The 22,356-nt window shown below is 43.4% G+C and overlaps 1 protein-coding gene across 1 annotated transcript in view; it reads right to left on the minus strand.

Moving 5' to 3' along the window:
- Positions 1-22,356, minus strand: part of LRP1 (LDL receptor related protein 1) — a 275,009-nt gene that overhangs the window by 163,205 nt on the left and 89,448 nt on the right. Inside the window, exons 4-6 of the mRNA XM_044283959.1 lie at positions 17,247-17,366; positions 15,513-15,641; positions 9,902-10,165 (exon numbers count right to left, since the gene is read on the minus strand). Of these exons, the coding sequence (XP_044139894.1) occupies positions 9,902-10,165; positions 15,513-15,641; positions 17,247-17,366 (513 nt within the window). The remainder of the gene's footprint in view (positions 1-9,901; positions 10,166-15,512; positions 15,642-17,246; positions 17,367-22,356) is intronic.

A 22,356-nucleotide genomic window follows, 5' to 3' on the forward strand; every position in this document is an offset into this window, starting at 1 on the left:
ATGCTAACAGTTCACTTCCAATAGATCCAAATCACTTGACCAATTGCACAGCAATTATGAACATATTTCATTATCCTTGACTGGAGCCATAGTCCCTATCCTCTTCCTCCATGTTTCCACAGACCTCCATGGCACTACAGCATAGGGGCAAATTCACACCTAAATTCTACAGCATTAAAAAGGGGCTGTGCATGGTTAGAAAAACATGGCTGCTTTCTTCCAAAAACCGCACCACACCAGTTTACGGGCTACGTGTTTTATTGTGGCTCATTTCCTTTCACTTCAGTGGAACTGAGCTGCAATACCACACACAACCATTGGGACAGGGGTGGTGCTGTTTTTCTTAGAAGAAGGCAGCCACATTTTTCTAATCCTAGGCCACTTTTTTAACTTTCTGAATAACTAGTGCTTTCGTTCTGGGGAAAAAAACTCCTATTTATATAACAAGCCACATTTAGACATTCGCTGATGCCTGGGTGTGGACTCAGGAATGTCGAGAGGTTGGGAGATGTGAGAAAACTTTCCAAATCAGTCTCTTATAAAATTGTTCTGCATGACGTATCAGATCAGCAGGTCAAGATCGGTCAAGATTTTCCTATGTACTGAGCACAGGGGGTAAACAGGATGCGTGCATGGCAGCCCAAACATGCCAAGCCGCAAAGTGGCATGTCCTCCCTTCTGGGCAGAAGTTCTGCCATCATAAACCCATCAAAGAATATATAAATGATTACAGGCGCTAATCCCAAGAAATCGGCATACGGATTCCTTCCTCTAACCCGGAAGACCCACCACATGGCACATGATCTCATTAGTATGCATGAGAATGGTGGAGGCCAGTGCCAGACTGTACAGCAGAACTGTCTCAAGGCCCCTTTACACCGGCCGATATTCGGGCAGATTAACGCTAACAAGTGTTCATTTGTACGCTCACTAACAATAATCAGCCCGCTTACCGGATAAATGAGCTAAATGATTGTTCGCTGGGTAATAGATCTCTGGTGCAGTCACCTGAATTATCATTGTGGGCGGCAGGCAAACAAGGATTCTTTTTGGGGTTTCCATACTGTGGAGGAGATTGCTGTGTGTAAATCGAGCAGGCGATTACAGGAAGGCCATAAGTGACAAGCAGTACCAAGTACTGTACATAAATGTGGAAGCCAAGTGATTAGCAGGCGGCGGTTTTCAAACAGTCATTCAATCAGAGACTGAATACAGATATGAAATCTGATTGGATCCAAAATATTCTGCATCAGGACAACAAGCCCAAACATACAGTCTATCTTCAGCGTAAAGATTCATTCACACGACCGTATGTATTTTTGCTGTCTGCAAAAAATACGGATGACATCGGTGCGACATCCTTTTTTCGCAGACCCACTGTAACAATGCCTCTTCTTGTCCGCATAATGCACAAGAATAGGACATGTTCTATCTTTTTTGGGGGACTGCGGAACGGACATACGGATGCGGATAGAATGCGGTGTGCTGTCCACATTTTTGAGGCCCCACTGAATGATGATATAGCATCCACAGAGCTCTGATTTCAACATCAAATCTGTCTAGGATTACATGAAAAGATAGAAGGATTTGAGCAAGCCTACATCCACAGAAGATGTTTGAAGGAACTCGGCAGGGAGGTTGTTCCAAATACTGTGCGTAAGTGTACCTAGAAGAATCAATGCAGTTTTGAAGGCAAAGGGCGTTCACACTATATATTGATCTGATTTAGATTTTCCTTTTGTTCATTCACTGATAAAAATAAATAAATTATCACTTCTATTTCTGAACGCATTCTCACTTGCTGCATTTTCCTACACCTGCCTTTTGCACAATATCTATTTATCGTGTCCCTTCCCCCCCTTTCCCGAATACAGATAAAGAAACATCTTGATAAGAGAACAATATCCTTATAAGCTTGGCTATCCCTGGCACTAACACATGGGGAGCTGGAAAGAATTGGTATGCACTAGGAGTACATGTCACAGACTTGAGACTATCATCCCTTTCTGGGGCGTCCGTCTTAACGTGTGATACCATAAGCGATGTCCGACAGTCCTGCTCGGATGTAATCAGCATAAACACTCCCAGGGGAAACCATAGGGAGACAACCTGCCCAGTAGGAACTGAAGCCAAGAACATGATGTCCGAACGCTGCGGTTCAGGCAGTAAGACAGTCACATGGACTTTATGTAACATGTTGTATTCTCTCCCTGGACATTTGGGGTGACACTTCCACACAGACAGACATTTCCATAACACGTACCAGAAACCAAACAGTATGACCTAAAAAAAAACAAAATCACTAATAAAAGGCTTGGAAATATGGGTCACCAGCCCAAAAGCATACCACGACCTTCAGGGCTGCATTCCCCTTCCTTAGGCTTAATAGACGGCGCTCGCCTTAAGGTTTTCAGTTTCACTGTTAAGCCGCTTTTCTGTTAAAGACAGATTATGGGGTCTAAAGGTAGAAAACAAGAGCAGGGTTCTTACAAACAGATTTCAGCAACGTGGACGGAGTCCAAGAAGTTTGTAATTACTTCCATAATTAGGTGTCTGCCAGGACAGGAATATTAAAGATAACGGACTCAATCTATGCAAACAAACATAGTCTAGGACGGAAATGAGAGCATTAAATGTAATCTATGGACACTGAACGGCCTTTATACAGGACATAAAGAGGCCACCTCGAAGAATGACCCGAATATCAACTTCTCAGGAGAACTCTGTTGACTCTCTTGGACAGCCTGCCCTACTTGTCTGTATAGCAATATAGACATTTTATAGAAATACACTGACTGGAATCAGAGACCGAACAGAGGGGACAGTGAAACAGCCATAAATCTTTGTGGCTCCACCAGAATGTAGGCCAGATCCTACATTCACATGAATGGGACGTTGGACAACGTACTACTCTGTACTGATGAGGACCATGAACTCCTAAACAGTACCAGCTACAGATGGACATCTCTGGTGTGGCTGACATCGCTAATCATATTTCAAGTATCTTCAAAGAGGCTCTCCGGGACTGGAAGCCAAAAAGGTCAGAGGGCCCTGGGAACAGAAGTGTGCCATGTCTTTTAAATGCAGGTCACCACCGCTGCCGATCATCAATGGCCTCAGCAGTGACCTGTGAAGGAATGGCACATGATTAAGTCATTTAGAGCATATCCTGTGCCTATGACATTAAAGGGCATCTGCCAGCAGGTTTGTACCTATGAAACTGGCTGACCTGTTGCATGTGCACTTGACAGCTGAAGGAATCTATGTTGGTCCCGTGTTCATGTGTCCGCATTGCTGAGAAAAATGATGTTTTAATATAAGCAAATGAGGATCTAGGAGCAACACAGGAGCGTTGTCCTTACACCTAGAGGCTCAGCTCTTTCTGCAACTGAAAACATCATCACGCCAGGTCCTGTCAAAGCGCAGAGGGCGCAGAAGTTGCAGAGAGAGAAGAGCCTTGAGGTGTAATGGCAACACCCCCATTGCTCCTAGAGTCTCATTTGCATATATTAAGACTTAATTTTTCTCAGCAATGCGGGCACATATGAACATGGGACCAACACAGATGTCTTCAGCTGCCAAGTGGACATACAACAGGTCAGTCAGTGTCAGAGAGAAATCTGCTGACAGATGCCCTTTAATGTTTTACGTGGGAAATTTGTATTAAAAGTCTATTTCCATCACGACAGCTCCTCTTCTTTCCAGTTAAGAATACAGGGCCAACGACCAGCACCCCCTCCATTCTCCTGATCTCCCCAGCTTGTGATGGTTAGGACACCAGCTTCAGTGACACATCAGTAAATTTCCAGTAACGTAATATTTAGACACATCAGGCCTGGACAATACAACGTTCCTGAACGGAAAGCTGCAATATTTCATAGACATGAGGGTTATAGTAAACCCCCCGATTTTGGGCAGCCTATAAGAGTCATGGTAACTGACAGTAACTCTTCTGGTCGAGCTGCAAATAAACAACTACTCAAAAGTGCATTGTTCATGAGAAGTGAAAATACAATACAATTTATACAACATGGCAACTTCTACACCATAAGCACACAGCACAATGACAACATCACACCACCACAATAGAGGGCACGTCCCCACTACAATAATCCTGCGCACACAAAAAAAAACTGGTTGAACTTTGAGGAGAAGTAGTCGGTAAGTAATTAGCATCCCTCAAACTTTTAAGCTGTTCCTTAACTGTGCTGGCTTCAGTAAGCAGATTTATTGTACAGAGCGTGCCTGCTTCACAAAGAAAACCCTTTATATCCCAGAGCGTTGGAGAATTTTATCCCGGAAAGAATCCGATTTTAAAATCCTGGCTAAATTCCTGGAGTTTAGCACCATGATGGGCTAGGGGGAATTATGTGAATACTTACGCAGATCTAGAGCAGGTAATACTGAATAAAATGCAAACAACTGCATAACAAAAAAACTAAAATATAATATATATATTTTTTTTGCTACGGATATTATATTTCTATGTGCATTCTATCCACACCCATCAGTGATTATATGTAGCATTTTATGTAAAATCAAGCCTTCTTCATATACCTATAACTACTGTGTGCAAATATTATAAGGAAAAAACACAAATGCAATCGCACTCTGCAACCAGCACTCTGCCCTGCCTCTATGCTGGATGTTGAATAAGGCATTGGTGTACATTTTGGCCAAAGCGTAATAAGCCACTCACCACGTCAAGGTCGCCTTCATGAGTGGTCCCTAACACTAGTTCCTACCTGTTATGGGCCACGACAGCCACACAAAGTCCAGGGAGCGCAGGTACAGCATGCACGCCAAGCACACTCTGCTTTTAACCCCGTCCGGTGCCATTACAGCTTTCATCGGATCCAGGGATACAAGTACCAACATGCATGCTGAGCCCACTATATACTTCTCCTGGAGCCCAATGGCTACTGGTAGGTGCTGTATAAGCAGACTCAGTTTTATACTGACTTTAAAACCAGCCTCCAGGGCATACTAACTGGGTTTTTATTCACTTATAGGTTATGTGATCCGGAGTAATGTAATAAATGTGTGTTTTTGGAGATGAGACTACAACCTTAAAACAGGGTAAAGTTTAGACAAAGGTCCCTGAAAATGGGTCTATTTAGCAGACAATTATCAGGAATGAACCATTAGTCCACGATAAATGCCTGCTCATCAGAGGAGGTGGGACCTGCACTGACATGCAGCAATAATCTCAACTGTATGGGGATGAACAATCGCCACTGGAATCATTTATTCGTTTCTGGGCAGCACAATCTTCTGTCCAGAAATGATTATTTAGGTCAGGGATGCCAAACCTGCAGCCCTCCAGCTGTTGCAAAACTACCCAGCATGCCTACAGCTATCAGCCTACAGCAGGGCATGGTGGGAGTTGTAGTTTTACAACAGCTGGAGGGCTGCAGGTTGATCATCCCTGATTTAGGTGATCAACATCAGTGGGCATTTGCTTATTCATGGGGCGATCAGTGGCTCTTTTACAAAGGCCAATCATGGGGAACCAGCGTTCCTAGGAATGCTCCTTCCCCACATCAGACATATAGCTGTCCTACAGCTTCAAAGCTGCAATAGGCTTTCTACAGAGGTTCAGGAGCACTCTACTGCGCCTCCAGATGTCTCCATTTTCATCCAGAATGTTCAAATTCAACAGTACAAGCTAATGCTGTACTGCAGTTTTCTAACAGCTGAAGGACCACAGGTTGGGGATCATTACTGTACACAGCCTTGTCAATGAGGCCACAGTTGCGCAGAGGAGACAACTGTGAGCAAAAAAAACAAAGAAAAGAAAAAAAGTCACTACTTGGGTTTTGAGCATGAAGTTTACTTGTAAATACCAAGCACCGCGCGAATAAAAAGTTCCAAGCGCAATGTTTTCTGCTGAGGCTAATGCTTAATCTTTTAATTAAAAGAACAACAACGGTAATTGAAAATTAAATTACATTTGACAACCAGGATACAGAGGACTGCTCCTTGCTCACAATTATTGTATGGTGAGATACCGTCAACGTCTCTGTAAAACCAGTGCTCATTACGGTTATATGCGCAGAATAAGAAAACAAGAGGGCGGGGGGGGGGGGGCAGAAAGGAGCGACACAAAAAAAAAAACAGATAGGGTGCGCTGTGGTTTTAATAAAAACCGCAGCAAGTCCTGAGCTGAACCATCAGAGCGATGACTGGAGAGCTCGCTAACGGCTTATCCTCAATGTTATATGTTTGGATGGTAAGGCTACTTTCACACTTGCGTTCAGAGCGGATCCGTCTGGTGTCTGCACAGACGGATCCGCTCATATAATGCAGACGATGGATCCATCGGCATTATATTTTAGAAAAAAATTCTAAGTGTGAAAGTTGCTCAGACGGATCCGTCCAGACTTTACATTGAAAGTCAATGGGGGTCGGATTCGTTTGAAATTGAGCCATATTGTGTCAACTTCAAACTGATCCGTCCCCATTGACTTACATTGTAAGTCTGGACGGATCCGTTTGCCTCCGCACGGCCATACTTTGTTTCGAGGGGAGATGAGCCCTAGTTCACACTTCGGTTATCTGCATCAGTTATTGTGAGCCAAAACCAGTAGTGAAGCCTACTTAGATGAGGTATAATGGAAACATCTGCTCCTGCTCTGTGTTTTTGACCCGCACCTGGTTTTGGCTCACAATAACTGATGGCAATAACTGACCAAATAACTGAAGTTGCCACCAAAAGGTGTCTGGCAGTAGCTTAATCCCCTCTCCCAATTCAGAACACATGTATGCTCAGCCAAAGTGTGCATGTGAACGTTGGGAATAGCCATCAGCCGAACTAAGCAGTCTGCAGACCTCTTCTGGCATGTATGGCAACCCGCCTACAGCAACATACTGTTTCCTGTAATTAGCCATTTCTGGCTTTGGAAAAGCCAAGAGATTACTCTTTGGAAGTCCCAAAAACTGCCAGATCCAATTATCCTTATCTACAGCTCTGAGAACTCTGTAGACCGTTATCAGTGTCTTAAAGAGGACCTGTCTCCTCTCCAGATGTGTCTGTTTTAGTAACTACTTGCATTCCCCATGTAATAACAATTCTGAAGTATCTATTCTGACTACTAAGCATATCATCCTTTATTATTCCTGCTAGAAGAGTCTATTCTCGTGACTATTGTGTCATATTCATTATCCCTTCTTGAATTTATGAATGAGCTGATAGACTTCAATGAAGGTCTGGATGGGTTTTACTATTTTGGGGGGGGGGGGGGGGGGGTGTCCCTGCACTGGCAGCACCGATTTGGATAATTTCAGACTGTGCGGGGACACATCCCCAACTGTTAAGACCCATCTGGACCTTCATTGAAGTCTAACAGTTGGGGATGTGTCCCCGCAGTCTGAAATTATCCAAATCGGTGCTGCCACAAATAGTAAAACCCATCCAGACCTTCATTGAAGTCTATCAATTTATTCATAACTTCTAGAATTTAAAGACTAGATGTCTGAAGATATAAAAATTAAAACAGTGTATGTGAAAGAATATAGCAGTGAGCTGTAGGATACAGTTAACCATGTTAGCTGGCTACATTATAAGCGTGGATTAAAGCACATTACTCCTTAGTGCTGGAACCGCACGGATCTAATACAACATAAACGAGAATAGTAAGACGTATGTTAGAAAGTAAGTAGAAGACCAAACATCTAGACCAAAGTGCATGTGAATTTTACGATTAAGTGCCCCAAAGGGAGAACATGTCAGACCCAGGCTTGTCATATCAACTTCCATTCTTCCAGATAGGTCTGAGCACAGACAGCGGTGAGATGGCTCTCTTCTAAAAGTCCTGCCATACTCAGTTTTGGCTGGGTTCATGTGTAAAGCGCTGAAATGTACTCTAAATGACTAAGCTTCAGTTGAAATCATCGCCTAAGTCTTCGGCTGCTGTCTGTACAGATTGTCTCTTTATTCTGCCAGTAGCACGCAGGCCAATGACACATCCAAACTGGCATTTAAACGCTCTCACAGGAAGCACAGCTGGAGAGCCCGACAGCGCACTCCGCTCTCTAATCTTGGCCTTCAGAAATAACTAAAGTATGAAAATAGTCCTACATTTTTCACTTATCATATAGAATATAAATGTATGAGAAGATGGGGTATCCCAGCATAATAGAAGGTGCAATACCAAAGTCAAATAAAATGTAAAATAACATCTAAGCAAGGCTCGATTCAGTAATTTTAAAATAGGTCCATGGTGTGGCCGCAACAGGCAGACAATTTTCAATATGGCAGTGACATCTCATCTGTGAGTCCATGTAGGACACGGACAATAGGCTCCACTCGTCTTGAGGTCCATGTTATGTGAGACACTGACCAAAGTAATGAGGTGTGTATAGCAACATTTAATTCTAGGGTTCAGTGTGTGGTCCATGTGCACAAAGGCCACCCCCATGGACAAAAACTACGGCCGCCTGAATCGGCCCTTAGGCACTAGTAATGGCCTATTAGTAATGAGAAGGTTCAGAATAGTTATTATTGAGGTTTCAGTCTTCAACACTAATGTCAGAGAACTAAAACTGCTGACTCTTTGAAGAAAACATAAGCTTGAAAGTGTAGTGCCCAAGCTGAGATCCTGAGGACCACGGCTTTATAGACATGTGTGCTTATTTATTACTTATGCATGTGGTTATAAATTCTACTGAAAAACTGCATATAATGAAGCCCATGTACAGAAAATAAGAGCATAAAACCCACATAAACCCTGCCTACACAGCTACAGCACAACAGATCTCAAGCATGAAGACCAAACTGTCAGCACATGAATATTATAAATGTAAAAGATGGAGTTCTTTTAGTGCTGCCTTTTATAAGCCACAATTCATGGAATTCACTGAAGGGGTTGTCTCAAAACCCTGTCCATTTGACCTCAGCTTAAATATTTGGCAATAATGTTTCCCTCAGGATGAACAGATGATCGCTGTGGGTTAGAAAAGCCAGACCAGACATTTCCCATTGAGAAGGTAGTTGTCTTCATAATACAACCCCATAAAGTTATAGGGTACAGACAATAAGAAGCAAATTTTCACTTTGTGCCAAGAAGGCAACATTAGGCTACTTTACCACTAGCGTTCGGGTGTCCGCTTGTGAGCTCCGTTTGAAGGCTCTCACAAGCGGCCCCGAACGCATCCGTCCAGCCCTATTGCATTGTGATTGGATGCGGATCCGCTCAGAATGCATCAGTCTGGCAGCGTTCAGCCTCCGCTCCGCTCAGCAGGCGGACACCTGAACGCAGCTTGCAGCGTTCGGGTGTCCGCCTGGCCGTGCGGATCCGTCCAGACTTACAATGTAAGTCAATGGGGACGGATCCGTTTGAAGATGACACAATATGGCTCAATCTTCAAACGGATCCGTCCCCCATTGACTTTCAATGTAAAAGTCTGGACGGATCCGTTCAGGCTACTTTCACACTTAGAATTTTTTTTACACTATAATGCAGACGGATCTGTTCTGAACTGAGCCACCGTCTGCATTATATGAGCGGATCTGTCTCAGACGGCTCTGCTCTGAACGCTAGTGTGAAAGTAGCCTTACATGGACTCATTCTGAAGTCAGATCCAGGAGGGCAAAAGTACTGAAGGCTACTTCTAGGATGCCTACATACAACTTTACTATGTATCTTCTCAATTCTACTGTACTACTGTTCTACTGTAGTTGGACCACCGATGGGACAAAAAATCCAACCCAACTGTTCCAAAATTTTAAAGGCTCATCCTGATACACTCAACTTTTACTTGATATTTAAGCTAAGAAAGAACCCACAGTTTTGTAGAAACACCAAAACCATGACCATGACAGAACACATAGCTGTGGATGTCAATTTAAGCATAAAGATTGAAAACATAAGCATAAAGATAGCAAGTTGTATGAACTTACGTTGTAGACTTAGTGAAATGTTGATGGTGCGTTCCTCCGTAAATCCCTTCAGGTTCGGAATCTTGGCGCAGTTTAATGTTGTTTGGGCCGGGCTGTCCCCCATGTTGATCCAGCACACGGTCTCTTCAGCATAGTTAAAGTCCATCGCTGTTGTCTGCTTGGTGCTGGTTGGGTTAATACCTAGCACCGGTGCTCCATTCAAGTATGTGGCCAAGATGTTTTGTGTGCTGGCAATAAGCAGAACTGTAGGTCTTTCTACTGGCTCTATAAAAAATGCGACATTTTAAACTTTTATAGCTTTAATTTGTAAAACATCCTGGAAGTATCTAAAACAGTCACAAAAGCAGAACTGCGAAATGTCTGCCAAGATGTAGCTCTGAAAATCAATTGCATTGTGTCAACTTGGACCTTACTAATACAAGCATATGGAAATGTAGGATGCGGTACTTTTGTAACTGGGTACTGATGGAGGGTGGCGTCATATAGACTTGAATCCATCACATGACCTTCCATAGCAAGGCGCATAGACAAAAGTACTATTAAAGGGGTCAGCCCACAAAGAAAATCTAAATTTTTCAAACCAGCACCTAGATCTAAATACTTTTGCAATTGCGTGTAATTATAAGTGTAGTTTAGTCACCAAGTTTTACAATAAAATCTAACTGTATAGCACCACCAGATGTTCTTTTACCTATTTCTCTGTCCACCTGAGGTGGACACACATGCTCAGTTCAATCCTTCAACTGCCACCAGTCAGATCTACTGTGAAGTTTGGACAAATACAGAGAGAGAGCTGCAGCAGAAAGGACAAGCCCTATGTAAAAAGACCAAAATTATCTAGTACATATATGGAGGGACAAGGTAAATATAACCACCCTTGAAAGGGGCCCATCAGCTGTGTTGACTTGTCTAAGTAAATACTTTTTTACTCATGAAATAACTGTGGATCATCTTTACTTATAACTATGTTGGGCCGTTCCTCTGCTATTCCACCTTGAAACGTATGGGTAAATTGAGAATTCTACATTTAAAAAGGCTGTGCTTGTACACAGTCTGCCACCAGTATACTAGGGATAACCCAAAATGTACTATCCAGTTGTCATTTTATATAGTGTCATTTTATATAGTGTCAGCTCTCAGAAAAGATAACCCAGAATTGTTATCTTATGGGGAATTCTCACTAAGTAGACATGTTAGTAGTGGTGAGTGGTCCTCTTTAAATAATGATGGTGCTAATTTCTGCAGACCAAAGAGCGGATGGTGTGACCCCCCCCCGGAAACTGGTTTTCTATCCTAAGAAAAATCCTGCTCATGGGTCCGTTCTGTAACACACTTCCCACAGTTCCTCCCATCCATAATACAACATTGCACTTATTTTAGCACCATCAGACAGTCAACGTGAGAGCATAGAAAGCATTAAAAGGTGTTGTCCAGAGAAATCTCACCGATCCTGTTCAGCCTGAACACACAGGGAATGCCCAGAATTCCCACACTTAGCCCATCACCCCTGCGGCACATGGGGCCCCTGCAGTCAGCGGCACAACGTAAGTACCTGACACTACAGGTAAAGAGATGTATTACAAGGCATCTAAAAATGCATTGGAGACAGCTCATATCAAGGGAAGTTCCTAAGGGGTTGCCTTAGTCCTTAGTGGCATCACAACTATACTGCTTACTGTGGTTCAGTACTATGACTAAATAGATAAGCTCTGGAACCTGCGCTGCTGTATAAGGAAGGAAACAATGCTGCACTAATTCACACTCAGTGAGAGGGTGTTGCTGCTTGGTCTACAGCACCAGGAGTGCTGTTCGTTTTTCTATTTATATACCAAGGGGTAAGCGGCTCATTCCCCAGTGAACGTGCACCCAACCTTTCTAACAATTTTTTGTCAGTGCCGCCATTCTTCTATAATATTATATATATATATATAGTAATGACCGAGTTGCGAGCATTTGTACCATGGAGGTGTATCACTTGCCTGTTTCGGTTGTCAGCTGGTATTCCTCTTGAGTATGAGTGGTGGCGCCGTTTTGCTTCGGAGTGCGCGAGTCTTCAGCTTCCGCTACCAGCGCGTGTAGTCCCGGCCGGTGACTCGCGCACGCGAGGGAAGCAGCGATAGTAATCCCATGAAGAAAATCTTCTGTGTGACGTCACACTGGATACTGATGCCTGCTTGGGCCAAAACACAGACGCGTTTCGGAACTATTAAGTTCCTTCCTCAGGGATCTCGATAGTTTCGAAACGCGTCGCAATCCGAAGCAAAACAGCACTACCACCCATACTCAAGAGAAATACCAGCCGACAACAGAAACAGGCAAGTGATACACCTCCATGGTACGAGGGTTCGCAACTCAGTTAGCAACTACATGAAGGTAACCATTACTACAATCGGCTACTAAATTAGGGGGATCACATTATTTTTATTTATATATATATATATATATATATATATATATATATATATATATATATATACACACATATACACACACACACACACATATACACCTCATCCTTTTATACTGCCCAATCAGCGCGGGTTTAACCTTTTATCTTTTATTGACCTGCAGTACTATGACTAACCTACACATACAAATATTGCACTACTATTGTTATGTACTATTTTTGCAATATTACATTCTATAGTTTTACTAGCATAAGCCGTTTTGGAGATGTTGGGATACATCGCTGATGCTCCTATTTGGATCAATGCGATCTCTCCTCTCCCAGGGGTGTGCCCTTTCTGCTGCAGCTGGTGGCAGTCTCAGTGAGCAGGACAGAGAAATTAGAAAGAGCCAACAGCCGGTGGCGCTATAAATATTTTATTGAATAGCTCAGTAGCTATAATACATTTTTAATTACATGCACTTACAAAAGTATTCAGATCCAGGCAGGGGCGTAGCTATAGGGGGTGCAGAGGTAGCAGTCGCTACCGGGCCCAGGAGCCTGAGGGGGCCCAAATACCCTTGTGCTGCATAAGAAGACACACAAAGCACTAAGGGAAGGGGGGCCCAAGTCTAACTCTTGCACCAGGGCCTATGAGCCTTTAGCTACGCCCCTGGATCCAGGTGCTGGTTTCCAGATATGTAAGATCCAACTAGAGACCTATATGCACCACCTAATACCCATGTTAGGCAGATAAGCTTTTATTTACCCTATACAGATGACTCTAGTACCACTCAAGCACTCAGATGTTAATACCTTCAGGACCTTCATCTGGCCTACTCGCAGATCTAGGATCTCTTGAGCTAAACGGATGCCCCAGAGAGAGGATGGGGGGGGGGAATAGGTTTCCCAGACATCAAGAGTTATAACCTGGTAAGTCTACTGAGACTTGGCCTTGATTGACTTAAAGGATCGAATTATTCTTCTAATCTTGAATTGATACAAGATACTCTGCTCTACCTCCAATACTCAAAGCAGTTCGGTTAAAGATGCAACAGTGGCATGAAAAGCCACAAGGCATAATAAATTCCAGCTGCATTTTCTTATGTCTAAATTCCTGTCGCCTTAGTGGCACCCAGAATTTAGGCAGGCCCACACAATAAACTTTTCACAACATGGCATGAGCGGTGGATTTTGACTGTCAAAGACCTTAGGAGAAGAGGTGCTGTACATTTCCAGAATTACGTGAAAAACAATCTTGAGAAGGCACACTTTTTGGCACATTATCAATTAGTTAGGTTTCTTTGTCTCAGACTCTGAGACCTCCCAGATGTTGGAGGGCAAATCTCCTATCATATCTTGATAGATCCTCCGAATGAGAAGCAGTTGGAAAGGGATCTTTAGAATTCAGAAATAGCGGCAAAGATCGTAGAAGGATGGGCCCTTGTACATGAAGCGGTCACTAGAGAGGTATTGCGAGAGTCCCAGTTTAGACTCATTCATAGAGCCATTTATGGCTGCAATAAGTCAAGACATCCTGGCTCTTGATGTGCTGTCCCAAATGTCATGAACAAGAGTCCGATTTGACTCATGGCATTCAGGCTTGCTCAGCAATGGTTGCGTACTGGGAGAAGGTGATAGAACGTATTAGATATGATAAATTGGATGTTAATACGTCTCTGAAACCGGAGACAATTTAGTTTCATTCCAGACCGATTAGATCTCCCATTCCTCTGGTTGTTCATGTGGTCTTATTGGTGGCCAAGACATGACTCACTGGGTGAAAACAAGTACGCCTCCAAGTAATTGAGCTCATCTCACAAGTCAAAGCATGCTTAGACATGGACCGATAAGGAAGCTGAGCACTTGCAAGAGCCTTCCTTCAAAAAGGGGCCCTTTCCTTTGCCCCTTCCTAACCGATACTGAAGAGCTATCATAAACAAAAAAAATCACAGAAAAAACTAAGATAAAAACATCCTGCACGATATGATACAAATTTGCGGATGTCCCTGGCCATACTATTGAAGAAAACCACAGAAACAAGATAATAATGCACTTATTAAAGCAGATGCAAGCACTATATATGTACTAAGTCCTCACTCTGATATGATAATGTCTGAGACACTTAGTCAATATATTTTGATCAAAACACATCTAAGCCGCCTACCGAACGCCAAGGTGGTCTCAGGTCAGGCGGTCCTACGCTAAACCTACCTAAGCCGTTGGGCTTCTATGTTCAGGAGCGCAGACGCCGCACATATGGTGTGCTGCTCCTAGTAACCTCCATGTGCATCAAGCAACCAATGGGAGGAGGAGCAAGCACAGCCATATGTACCACCTAATCAAGGCGCTCATTGGATGGGGGATGGGGGCAAAAGTGCAGAGGAATGCTACTCCCAAGATACTAGGTGCGCATTCACACTTGAAGGTGCCACTCCCTCAAGCAAACACTACATAAACAAAAAAATCACAGAAAAAACTAAGATAAAAGATTAGTTTAGCTTAGATGTGTTTTGATCAAAATATATTGACTAAGTGTCTCAGACATTATCATATCAGAGTGAGGACTTAGTACATATATAGTGCTTGCATCTGCTTTAATAAGTGCATTATTATCTTGTTTCTGTGGTTTTCTTGAAGAGCTATCAACTTTTCTCTACACAGCTTGGTTTGTCACATCAGAGATGGCTGGTGCATTGGGTGGACTTAAAGTACCATAAAGGGGGAAATCATCCATAAATGAATCCATTGATGCTCTCTTCATGAAATTGGGTACAGTATAACACTTATCCATTAGGTACGACTTATATGGCCCTTTGAGAGTGGGCAGTGTGCCATCTGTGAGAAAAAGGGATGGGGGGGGGTAGATTTTTAGGTTTTACTTCTACTTTACTACTTGGGAACACTTGGTACATTTCTACTTTATCACCTGTAAACTTCCTATTGTATTTTGCTGTTTAAACTATTGTTTAATAAAATATATTAAAGGGCTTGTCCAGTTTCTCTCCCGCTCCTGACATCAGGCATGGCAAGACACTGCTGCAGGCCGCAGTTGCTGTATCATGGGGTCCGGCAGAGCTTCGGCCGCATTCCGGCAAAAATGCAATGAATCGGACAGAGACAAACCGATGCATGCTTTGGTTTGTGTCTGGCCGATTCCTGGCATTGTCTGCCGGATCGTAGTGCCGCAGGTGTGAAAGTAGCCTAAGACAGCTTCATGCTTACGGTTCTTTGCTTTGCAGGACTTGTTGTCAGGCTGTAGCAGATAGCCCTCTACACATCCACAGGTGTAAGACCCTTCCGTGTTCTGGCATGTCTGACTGCATGTCCCATACAGCGTGCACTCATCAAAGTCTGTGGAAAGAGCAAAGAGGTTAGTATGCAAACTTATAAAAAATAAAAAAAAATTAAAAAAAAAAAAGCATTCATGTGTGGTAAATGTAGCCTAATGTTATCAGAGGTGTCTATACTACTATTTATGATTTAAAAAAAAAAAAAAAACAGATGCAATACACAGAATTGCAGCATATACCTGTAATAGGAAAGCTAGAAAGAAATAATTTATAAAGTTATGAATATCGTGCTTCCACATAATGGATTTCTACAGACAAGATGGATATACATGTGCATAGGAAATGTAAATAAAAGCCACTTCCTACCATATTGGCTCCCATAGGGTTAATACCCGGAATATGATAGCTGGCCAGGTATAGAGTCTAGGGGGTCTGTGTATATAGGAAAGTCGGCTTCTCTTCCCCTTCTATATTAGCTATATGAAACCTCTCTATCCCGGCCCTTAGACCTGATTCACACTGGTGTATCTTCCATCAGTGTTTGTAAGAAAAAAACAGAAGTGGGTCCAAAACATGATAGAGGCTCGCATCTCTACATCATCCTTTTTCTGTTTTTAGGTTCAGCTTCTGGGTTTGGCTTATGAAGCCCAAGGCGACACACTGACCTAAGCACGCAAGTGTGAATGAGGACTTTCAGAATTCTGCCGCACGTGCCTTATACCACATTTATTAAAGGGTTTTTTCTGGATTTTCATACTGATGACCTATCCTCAGGACTGGTCATCAGTATCTGATCGGTGGGGGTCCGACACCCGTGCTCTCCACCAATCAGCTGTTTAAGAGGGCCCCAATGCTCCAGTGAGCACCCTAGCGCCGTAGATTGTATGGCGGCCGTGCTTGGTACCGCGTTCAGCCTCATAGAAGTGAATAGGGCCCGAGTGCAACACCAAGCACAGCATGGAAAAGGCCACGCCTGCTCGCAGGAGCACCGCTGCCTGCTCGAACAGCTGATTGTCGGGGGTCCTGGAAGGTGTCAATAAGGGCATCACCTTTTTAGAGTCATCAAATGGAGGAAAAAGAAAACTAGAAAATGCATTCATGGGACACAAGTTAAATGAACCGTGCAAAAACAACAATTCTTGTAAAAGAAACTAGGATTTAATAGAAGGTCTTTAACACACATTTGATTATCTTCTCATAAGCCAACATAAAGGCCTCATGCACACAACTGTGATATCTGCATTTTAACACACACACATCTCTATGTCCATACCACAAATTATGGAGCAGATCCTATTCTGTATGAGATCCCCCATATCTATTGAGGAGAGTGAAAAAAGGAGGAATGCTCACAGGAGAGATCCGTATTGTGCACATCCGTGATTTGCGGACTGAAATACAGATACAGTAGTGTACATGAGGCTTAAATCTGACCCCTTTCTTGGGCGGTTACGTGACCGCTGTGCCCTTTCAATTCCCTTTTAGGTTAGTTCCTTACTGGGATGTATCTCACATATGAGTTACTGATTTTGTCACATTTGTATCACAATTTGCTTTGCATTTAAAAGTTTTTCCTGTATGAAACCACTGGTATCAGCAAAATGACACTTTCCCCAAAAGTATGCTATAATTTGGAGTCCATCCTCCGGCACCGACTATTACTGACCTTTGCAAGTCTTGCCATCTTCGGTGAGCTGGAAAGAGGAGTTACAGTAGCATACAGGCCCATTGGAGGTACGTGCGCAGTGGTGCTGACACCCTGATACGGTGCAGTTGTGAGCATATTCTACAGAGGGGAAGACACAAAATATAATATTAGATGTCACATAAACTTAAAAAATAGAAGGTAAATGGTTTCATGGACACACAGAAGAATACGTTGTCTCTTAACATAGTCAAGATGTAGATCAAGAACTGATCTCTGGGACCAAATATCAGAGGTATGACGTGAAGCTCCTGGATCCCTATGCTAACCCAGAACCTACAATGTGCCATTTGTAATACTGGTGTCTTCTTGTGGGAACAGGAGCTTTGGCTCCTCATCGGGCACCAGGTTATGGATTAATCAGTGCAGATATTTTGCACAGCAAAAACACTGTTAAACCTAACCTTAATCCATTAGGTTACGAGCACATATGGCGGACACGCTGCAGATTTTCACCAGCGGTACTGCGTGCGGAAAATCTGCAATGTATACAGTAACAACAAAGTGGATGAGATTTTATATAAAAATATTTCACACACTGCAGAAAGTTTTTGCAATTTGACCTGCAGTGTGGTCCTTAAAAGGTGTTCAGCCCTGAAGACCCTCTTAAAAATTAACCCCAAAAAATGACAATGGGGCACATTTACTAACAGTGTCTGACTTTGCACTAAGAATACGCATCACAGTCTTAATATTAGGCACATTTACTATTCTGGCACATGGACCCTTGTAAATTTGGAGACTGGCGTATTGTAATCCTGTGCCAGATTCTGTTCACGCACCAGAAATCTGTCAACTGGCGCATTTTCACTGGTAAATCTGCCTCCGTGAATGTCCTTAAAGTCAAGATACCAGTCTGATAATAACCGCACAACCTCAGTATTTAACGGTCATGCCTGCGGGTTTATTTATCTTGTCCTTGGCAGGTAACTAGTCATAAATGAAGCAGTCACTGGCAGGCGGAAATGGCTTCATCATGTCTAGCTCTCCGTGTACACAGAAGAGAAATCTCCCTGGGGTTGGTATGGCGAGCATTCCACATGCAGAGAAGTTAATTGGACAGATTAATTATTATGTGCAATGATCCCATAAAGTGTGACTGTTCTGCAGCTAAAGTCCTTGCCACCCGCAGCAGCCTGACTAGCACCTCTTACAGTGCTCTGCGAGGGATTGAGGGAAGATGGAAGTTATAGTCCTTCATCCTTTCCAGACGGCAGTGCCCCGAAAGGCATCACCAGGCTGAGCTGGTGGCGTCACAATTCATCTTGGTTCATGAAGTTCACTAAAGAACTATTCCTCAAAAATGCATCAAACTCTCCAGAAGGCTTCTAAAAATAAAAAAAACTGCAGCGCAAGAGGTTCGGCCTCTCCCGACGTGCTAGCTTGTACAGTATGGCAGTGTGCGGATGACTTATGTCTCACCAGTCATTTCCTCTGGACGACCACAAGTATGTCTCTGTACGTGGCTGTTTATGAGAAGCTGACCTTCTCTCAGCACCAGAACTAGAAAATAACCGCATCAGCATGTTCCAGCTTTCCACGCACGTTAACCTTTTACCACAAACAGAGGGATCTACACCCGACTTTCAGCATCTTATTAATTTCTAGGGTATTTCAGTTCACACGTCTAATGAGGACTGGCCAGCACTCCTGGCATTCCAGGAAAAATCTGTATTCTTCGCAAAACACTGATTCTGGATCATCATTGCTCTCTTATTTCTCCTAGAAATGTACGAACACATGTGAGGGACAACTGGCTAGTTGTCCTGTCCCTCTGACTCTGACGAGCAGAATAGGAAGAGCAGATACATCAATGTCACTGCACCTGGAAAGTGTCTTAACCTGGAACAGAATTTTGTTTCACCTTTGACATGCTGGACACAAGGGCCCAGATTTCCTAATCCGGTAGATGGAGGAAGTTTACAGGCTGTGTAGACCTTCTCCAGATTTATCACAGGGGCTCAGGCTGGACAATAAATCTGGTGCAGGGACAGACCGTTTATACTCTACACCAACTATTGGTTGGCTTACCTGGAGACAGATCTTTTATGCCAGAATTGTGATGGAAATTTAGAGCGAAATGGCACATCTTAAGCCCCATTCCTGTGAAGCCCCACTCGCTTCACAGTGCTGCTTTCTAGACAGATTTAGTAAATATGGCCAAGGGTTTTTTGGCCAACTTTTTGTCTAGTCCTATTTTGCGCATCTTTTGGCCAACGATACCAGCTCCAAGGTGGCAAAAAAAACTGTGTAAAGTTTCGATATTACAACGCCCTGTGGCGTATTCTTGCATCACAAATTTTAACAGATTTAACAATCCAAATCAATTTGCCAAAAAGTTAAAATGGTGCAGGCACAATATTCTGACTTTTTTCTGCGTATAAAAAATAAAGTCCCACTTATCACCGAAAAACACAACTATTATTTAAGTAGCAAAAGTAAAAAAATAAATAAAAAAAAATGCGGCATGAGCAAAACAGTCATAGCATTGTTCATACCTCCTTAGCGTACAATTCAGTTGAGCATTCTGGTGGTGCACTGCATCACGTCAACGTCCCAGATAATTCCATAAAGAAGAAATATGTAGCACTGTGGCGTTGATCATTTATTAATATACAGATAAAATCACATCGGACGGCAGTAGGAGAAGCTTAGACAAGGTGCCGGCCATTTCACGTATCTCCACGCTTCATCTTGGCCAAAGAGAATTGTGGAGATACGGAAAACGTCTATTGCCCGATTTTATCTCGATATTAACAAGGGATCCACACAACAGTGGAGCGCGCCGTATATTTCTTCTTTCTGGATGTACAAGGTATTGTGTCCGGTTTAACAGTATATCATCCTGAGACAGATTTGCTTTAAAAGGGTATTCAGATTTCTGCAACTAAAAGGTTATTATAAGCATAAAATAAAACCTTTCCAATCCACCTTTTGTATAATGCTATTTGAGAGGTCTGGCAGGGAACAGCTGCCAGCGGTCTCTGGATCCGGCACTGCCGGACGCTGCCTGAAAGCCTGCAGACCCATTAACTATAATGGGGACCGGCGGACATCTGTTCGCCACCCACCAAATATGCCGGGAATCAGCCAGATTAAAGCTGCTGCAGATTCTCTGTATATTTGCAGAGTTGTGGCCGGATCTCCACCAGTCTCCATTATAGTTAATGGGGCTGGCGGGCATTCAGGCAGTGTCTGGCAATGCCAGATGCAGAGAGCACCGGTAGGCTGTTCCCTGCCAAAACAGCCTGCTGGACCTCTTCAACGGCATTGAGAAACTAGCCTTAACTAGTCACTGTTTTCAAGATCTCTGCTTGCTGTCTTTCAGGACAAAATTTGAGGAGTTTGCCAAACGGGTAAAAAGTAAATCGGAGAAAGAAGTTGCTCAACTTAAGAGGGTTCTTGTTACACAACGGATGTCGGGTCAATCAACGATATACAAGTTGATCAGTGCTCTTTAAAGGGTCTTTCACATAGCCTGATGAACGGTGCGCCAAATTTAGGACAGTAGCTCATGCTGGATGGAAGATGGCTGGTATGACTAAATATTTTAAGACCTCATGCACATGACTGCATTTTGTTTTGTGGTCCACAAACTGTGGATCCACAAAATACAGATGTAGTTCATGTGCCGTCACAATTTTTTTTAGGTGTGGATCCATTCATTTCAACGGCTCCGTGGTGTGCATTTTGAAACAACATATTCTATCTTTTTGCGGACAAACGTACGGATGCAGAAAGCATATTGACGATCCATGTGTGTCCAAATCAGCGAAAACATAGAACATGTCCTATATCTGGCTGCAAAATGCAGACCGCGGACCTACTGAAGTCCACAGATCTGTAAAAAATGTGGATGCAACACTGATCAGCAGATCCACAATTTGCGGACCACAAAATACATACAGGTGTGTGCATGAGGCATTAAGGTGTTCTCTGGGCTACAGATACTGATGGCCCATCAATACCAGATCGGTGGGGGGCAGACACCCAGCCCTCCCCCTTATTGATCAGTTGTCTTGGGCTGCTGCAGCACCAGAAACTAACAGTGTACGGGGCAGAAGCAGAACGCGCCACACACTATGTAGTTTCTGCCACCAAAGCTCCCATTGACATGAATAGGAAGTAAGCTGAAGCACCCCAGGACGGCTACTACACCGTGCACGGAGCAGTCTTCCTCCAGCTCTGTACACTGTATAGGTTCTGGCGCCAAAACAGTTGATCGTCGGGGGTCCCGGGTGTTTGTCCCCCACCAATCTGATACGGATAACCTATCCAGAGGATAGGTCATCAACATCTTAAGCCTGGAGAACCCATTAACTTTATACCCAATATTGGTTGGCTGAGATAGAGACAGAATTTGACACCAGAATTGTGGTGCAATTTTGGTGCAAAATGTTGCATATTAAACTACACAATCTTAAACACACAACCCTTTTCGGGCAAGTCAAGCCCCTTTGTTGACTTAGGCATGGATAAATTATCTAAACCTTGATGTGAAAAACATTTGGGCACAATTCACACCAGAATCTAGGTGCACTGACATTAGTAAATATAGGCTATTCTTTTCTGTGGAAAAACCTGCGCTGAAACCTCCTAATCCATGGTGAATGTGCATTTCTAGTAGATACATGTGCACTGAACACGATGGGAAGTAGAGTCAATCAAGAGGAGATGCCCTTGTCCCTAGAAATTATATTCAAATGCTGGGTGCGGAGAAGAGGAGGAGAGCGGCCGGTGGAATTCTCCAGGAGCTTTACATCTGAAATAGTGGATGAGACAAACGCATACCTTGTAAATGAAAGTGTACAGTGCAGAGGAATTAGGAGCGCCATCTCCAGCTCTATGGGACATCATTAAAGAGTAGAAAAGGAGGATGTTCTCGGAGAACACAAAGTGCCCATTGTGGCAGGCCCAGCAGCTGAGCGCCTCTTGCACTTGTACGGTGTCGAATCAATTTAACAGGAGAGCGCTGATGAATCCTGATGAGATTGCATGGCCAGGAATTATTTGCAATTCTTTGATTTTGCTTCCTCCATGCTCACTCCACCAGAAAGAGGAAAGCATGATC

This window comes from Bufo gargarizans, chromosome 3 (genome assembly GCF_014858855.1).
Source record: "Bufo gargarizans isolate SCDJY-AF-19 chromosome 3, ASM1485885v1, whole genome shotgun sequence".
Taxonomy (NCBI): domain Eukaryota; kingdom Metazoa; phylum Chordata; class Amphibia; order Anura; family Bufonidae; genus Bufo; species Bufo gargarizans.